This window comes from Neodiprion fabricii, chromosome 6 (assembly GCF_021155785.1).
Source record: "Neodiprion fabricii isolate iyNeoFabr1 chromosome 6, iyNeoFabr1.1, whole genome shotgun sequence".
Classification (NCBI taxonomy): domain Eukaryota; kingdom Metazoa; phylum Arthropoda; class Insecta; order Hymenoptera; family Diprionidae; genus Neodiprion; species Neodiprion fabricii.
This window is the reverse complement of record NC_060244.1, coordinates 30,213,295-30,219,193: the sequence shown is the minus strand read 5'-3', so window position 1 is coordinate 30,219,193 and position 5,899 is coordinate 30,213,295. Positions and strand designations below refer to the sequence as shown.

Below are 5,899 nucleotides of genomic sequence, written 5' to 3'. Positions count from 1 at the left end.
TATTGTACAGTTTATTATTCTTTTTTTTTTTTCGTTCTCTCGTCTGTGTGTTCAATTATTATTTTTCTTCCTTTGAGCGAGTGCTCCTGAAAAAAGACATCTTTCATTTGGATCGTTGATTAAACAGCTAACGTTTATTACCGCGTACGTAAGCAAGCGCGGAGAATAACATGACACAATTTTCAACATATATATGTATTATTTGAACAAATGTGCGGATGGTATGCATTATGATGTTAATATTGGAGCATTTCCACTATGCAAACATACCGTATGTTGAATCACAATATATTCAACAGTTTGTGCGACGAAATTTGGTGTAAAGTGTTTTACCCGCCATTTCACGCCCTGTTCCATCCGTTATCTCTACGATCTCCCGATAAAGCAGCAGTATAAACCACAGATAAGGAGAGGCCTGAATATACTCGCCGTTGGCATAGAGTCGATGCGACCTCCAAAATTATTTATTCACTTTCTATACTGCGTAAGTTTTCTCTACCAAGCACCCTGTTTCGTACAGTTGTATCATTCCGTAACGACAAGCCTACCAGGCATCATTATATTATGATTCGTCGACTTCGAAAGTTAATGCCGGTGAGTAAAAAAATTTAAGCATATATATAAATTTTTAACCCTACAGATGCATTGTTATGTTCCATATTATCTGATGATGTGCAATAACTTAGTCGCGTTGTTTGTAGTGAAATGATACTTTTATATTTCCATACAAATCGCCGCGACCGTCAAGAGATTACAATTCTATTGCATCTGCAGGTATAAGCCTAGGTATACGATAGTGTAGTAGCATGTACCCTGGGCTACATATATTGAAAACCGTCAAAATATACACATAGTTACAAAATTATACCAACATGACGAGTAAATTACGTACAAATTTTGTGCAACTAAATCTCACCGCAAAAATTGATTTTGTTATTGCTATTGTTATTATTATGTATTATCATTATTATTATTATGGTTGTAAGAATAATTACGAAACATAATTATATACTATTTATAAATTCTCGCTGCAAATCGTATATACTTTTCGGAAATCTTTTACCAAATTGAGTAAAGCATGTTACATCGATGCCATTCGAAATTGTACGTCAAATTTGCATTCATCGAAGAGAATAGAATTTGTATTCAGCTGGTATTTTGCAGCATTCTGTTAAATTCGAGCTGTATTGGCGCCATCTTTAGCGATCGGTTAACTCGACGACTTGTCAAAGTCAGAAGTTTCGCGTCGTCTGCACGAAATTATTGTAAATTTACCTCCTTCGCATATAGCGTGTGCATGTGCATGCATACGTGACAATTTTTATGATGTAAAAGATTTCTAACGATAGAATAAATGCCTTTGGCAGATCCGTGACGAGTTGAAAGTACTAATTACCGAGTAACGGTAGCGAATATTTTCAAGCATCCGTTTGAAAAATGATCAGCAGTTTTCAAGCTGCCTTAAAAAATGCCGTGGATGTGGTGAGCTTGTTACCAAACTTGTACAGCGATAACTATTAATTTTTATCAAACAACTATGTTTCATTTCTGTACTTACGTCCTGTGACAATTTAGACATTTTTCAGGTTATATTATCCAACGATCTTGTTTAGTTTCACGTTTTTTTTTCCCTATCATCGTATAAGTATATCAGCGTAAATCCCTCGTCAAATTGAAATATTACAGTCTTGATGTTACCTTTTTTGACTTTAAAATATTTTAGCCGAAATGTTTCGAGTTAGTAAGAGCTTGCGACAATAAAAACGGCTCCAGCTTCAAAAGCCTGTTGAGCTGTTGATGCAAGTGTTGAAAATAATTTTCATTCCAGGTTGCCCCACCTGCGACGGCCTTGGATGACTTTACTTATCATTGGAAACAGCTGATGAACTTCTATGTGAACCACCTGACTAATTGCAAATTGCCCATCGAAGCTACAAACATTCCTCACCACTTGGATCGCCTGCTCGACATTTTGTTCAGCGAGGAGAATGCATTGGATTCAGAAAATCCTGGACCTTGTCTAGAGTACCTGTTACAGCATCGTCTACTGGACTTGCTAGCGACATTGGCGAGTGCCGAAGCACCTCCTGGAATGAGATTTGTCTGCTTGTTTTTTCTGAGGAGATTGTTAACACGGTTGCAGCATCCACTACTGCCTCACGTTTCGGTTTACACACCTGTTCAGAGACTGATCGCGTTATGCAATGGGAGTCTGGCCTCGCCAACAGAGAATGAAGAGATTCAGTTCTTGGTCGCTCTCTGTTTCTTGATCTGCAAGCATCCAAACCTCACCTACATTATGAACAATGTTAGGCTTCCTCCGCAGAAGCAAAATGCATTGGCCAGTTCTGGTTCAAACAAACTGGAAACACAACAAATCACTTATGCTCCTACGAGAACAAGAAACAACTCTAATCCACTGTTTGAACCTTTAGACACGCAAGCTGTGACTCTAATTAATCCAGATTTACACAAGTGTGAGAGCAGAAGGAAACTCTCAAGCAAATCTAGTCAATGTTCATTAAGAAGTGAAAACTCAGAGAGGGATCTCTTCAGTAGAGTGGATAGACAGCAATCGACCAATTCAGATACAATCGTTATGGAACACAGAAGAAAAATCTCAAATTATTCCAATGCTTCGTTATCATCGGATGAGGTAGATTCTGCATCGCCGCAGTCTAGTGCGTATTTCAAGAAAACCGATTGCGGTTCATCTTTGTCAGCTAATGAAATGACCTGCAAATATTTGAAAAATAGTTCAAACGGGTCTGCAAACTCCTTGGAAGAGATCGATTCTAAACTACAGGATCTTAGGGAATTGCAAATAGAATTCAAGAGCGATTCACCTTTCACAGCTGCTTCTTCTGAATTGGATAAGGCTGAGGCAAACTTCAAGTTTTTCGAAAATATCTCAAAAACTACCAGATCTGAGTTTGATTCTGCTAGTGACATCTCAACCCGGAATAAATCCCTGCAAAGTCCTGCGGATACTTCATTGCAAATTGAAAGTTCAAAATGCTTGCTACTGGATGCATTGATAAGCTATTTGAATAGTGCAGTAAGTATCTAACTGTTGATGGGAAAATCTGCTTACATTTGCAAATATTATTATTACCAATTTTTTTGAACATAGGCAAACTTAGATTCAATAAAGAGACTATACTTGCAAAAAGTCCTTTGGGACGTTTAATTACTGATGGGCCCATTATTTAAATGCTGAATTATCTAATTTTCAGGATAACATGGTCAGAGTTAAGGCTTGTGAAGGAGTAATGGTTTTGGCGTCATTGCAAGATTCACGATTTGCTCGCAGTGTTGCAAACAGTCAACTGCCTTTTGCTTTGTCAAATAGATTGGAAAAGTTGTTCAATTTAATACCAGCCCATGTCAATCCGACTGAAATTGATGAGGTGAATGTGACTTGGGGATTGGATTCCCCGTTGTGGACCAGTGAAAATAAATTTCCAGGATGCAGACCGGTTGCCGCCTTTTTCATGTGGCTCGATTATTGCGATCAGTTGACTAGAGAGGCGCACGCGATTGTGGGAGAAATTCTGGCTGAAAATATCCGTGTGATGTTTTTTCAAAAAATATTAACACCTGCACTTTCCGACCATCACGTCGTGCTGATTACCGCACTCATCACGAAATGCTTGAAGGAGATTACCTCGCCTTATTTAAACGCTGGTAAGGAAGCTATGGCGGAAACGAAATTGGTTGTTTAGAATTAGAATGTTTCTCTCTTAAATTTTTAGAAATCAATTATTGGCTCGTGGGCTTTCATCGAGACCCAGAGTTACCTGGAATCTTACCATCCCCTGTTGTTCATCAGTTAATAAAGAATTGCTACACCGACAGCGACGACTTGACGCTTGAAACACTACGGCTGTTTGAAGAAATGATCGAAAGACATCAGGAGCATATTTTGCATTGCCTGATCCTGACCTATCTGACATCCAGAGGATACTACGATAATAGCGCCGCAGACAGCGCAATCGCGTCGTGGAGCGATGAAGAAGATGAAAGAGAGAAGAGTAGAGGCACTTTGGACTTGTCGAGTAAACAAAATTATAGTAGAACGCTGGCGCCTTCGAACATACACAGGATTATAAATTGGTATGATTCCTCTAGATCAGTCAAACTAAGCCACTTTTGACTAGCGCTAAAGGTATCTCTCCTGTTTCAGTTTTCTAACCTTATTACCGAGGAGCCTTCAGTCGGATTTAGATGCAAATAACTACGAGCAATACATGACCGATTGGGAGAAGCAATACTCGTCTATCCTCGCTGAGTGCGCATTACTTTCTTGGCCTCTAGAAGCTGTTACAATCGATGATACCGCCAGTTCGGATTCAAGGCCAGAGGCTGACCATTGTACACCTCGATTTTATCCGGGGCCATTCTTGACAATGTTATTTGAGAAAGTTACCAAAATTCCCAGTCAGAAGTACGAAATCAACTTGCAACTGACCGTACTGGTGTCCAGGCTGGCACTCTTACCGCATCCCTACGTTCACGAATATCTGTTGAATCCATTGTTGCCCTTGACTCCTGGCACACCAAGCTTGTTTGGCTGCTTGCAACAAGTTGTAAAGCATCTGGCTTCAGAGGTACCTAAGGTACCAGACTACAAGCGGTTATTGAAAGATACGAGGCAGAAATTATTGGATGATTCCATTCAAAGTCAGTAAGTATCGATGTGTAAAAGGTAATAAACAATTTCTAATTATAGACAACCACTTTTGACGGATTCGTTTTTGCGTTTTCAGTATGAACGAGAATATTCTGCTTGATAGCGTTGTGATTACTGAAGAATTTTGCAAAGAGTTAGCAGCGATTGCGTACGTCAAGTATCATCGCTCGATGTAAAATACGTATTTATTGTAAGTATAAAAGCTAGTCCGTAACCATTTAGAAGAATATTAACGTATGCGAAACAAGGCCTTAGTAGTTAAATGTATAAAGCTCTTCGATTTTTTATATTGCTAAAAATCAAAAGAAATATTTCCAATGCAGTAGTGATCACAGTAATTGGAAGTAGAGAACTGTGAAAAGAGAAAAATATACTGAAGTCCTGTATCAGTTGAGCGAAATTCTTTTTAGAAGTTACTTCAGTTATAACCTGCCATTACAAATACTGGATCAAGTGAGGTGAAAATAAAATACGAAATCACTGTATAAGATACGAGTTATGAACAGGTACTGTTTCACATTCAAGAAGATATTGAATTCAGGAAATTATTGTTGAAGTCTGTACGATAAGAATCGGTGTTCTTATTTTGGCCACTTCATTAGGATGCTATTACAAATTGTAGTTGTAATATGACAAAGTAAAATAATCGACACATTCTTTTTTTTTTTATTTTTAATAATATTGAAAAAAATGTTTTTTCTTTTGAGTCGACAGGATTAGCTAAATCAGATATGCTAACGCTCCGTGTACCTTATTAAGTTTTCTTAAAGTATAATTAATGATGTATATTATGCATGTCGAATGGATAAATTATCTATAAATTGTCATGTACAAATCAAAGTATTTTATTCACGCAAGGTAATCGTGGCATGTTCGGCACAAGGAGTACTGTACCTTCTCACATGTTTATTTCCATTATGTTCAATTAAATAATATCAACGTCCCAAAGATGATGCTGTGCATTATTATTATTATTATTATTAATATTATTAATATTGTTATTGTACGTACAATGATATTGTATGGATGTAGGATGTGTGTATGTATGTATGTACGTATGTATGTATGCATGTATGTATTTGTTAAGTCGACTTGCTTTCAATAAAGACATTTTTTTTATAACCGATTGTATGAGCTATTGTCCGTTATTGTTTGAAACATCTCAATTGAAACACATGGATTTGGGTGTCGCAAGAACGCGTCAGT

The 5,899-nt window shown here is 37.6% G+C and overlaps 1 protein-coding gene across 2 annotated transcripts; it reads left to right on the top strand.

Moving 5' to 3' along the window:
- The first annotated feature begins 144 nt into the window (after positions 1 to 144).
- LOC124184315 (FHF complex subunit HOOK interacting protein 2A-like) lies at positions 145 to 5,815 on the top strand. Of its 2 annotated transcripts, none has more exons than XM_046573868.1 (6): positions 145 to 594; positions 1,829 to 3,058; positions 3,237 to 3,687; positions 3,756 to 4,116; positions 4,187 to 4,687; positions 4,770 to 5,815. In XM_046573868.1, exons 1-6 carry the CDS (start codon positions 565 to 567, stop codon positions 4,867 to 4,869), a joined length of 2,673 nt encoding a protein of 890 aa, XP_046429824.1. In that variant the 5' UTR covers positions 145 to 564; the 3' UTR covers positions 4,870 to 5,815. The 2 variants fall into 2 exon arrangements, with proteins under 2 accessions (XP_046429824.1, XP_046429823.1); XM_046573867.1 differs by lacking the exon at positions 145 to 594 and adding an exon at positions 619 to 1,482.
- The last annotated feature ends 84 nt before the right edge of the window (positions 5,816 to 5,899 follow it).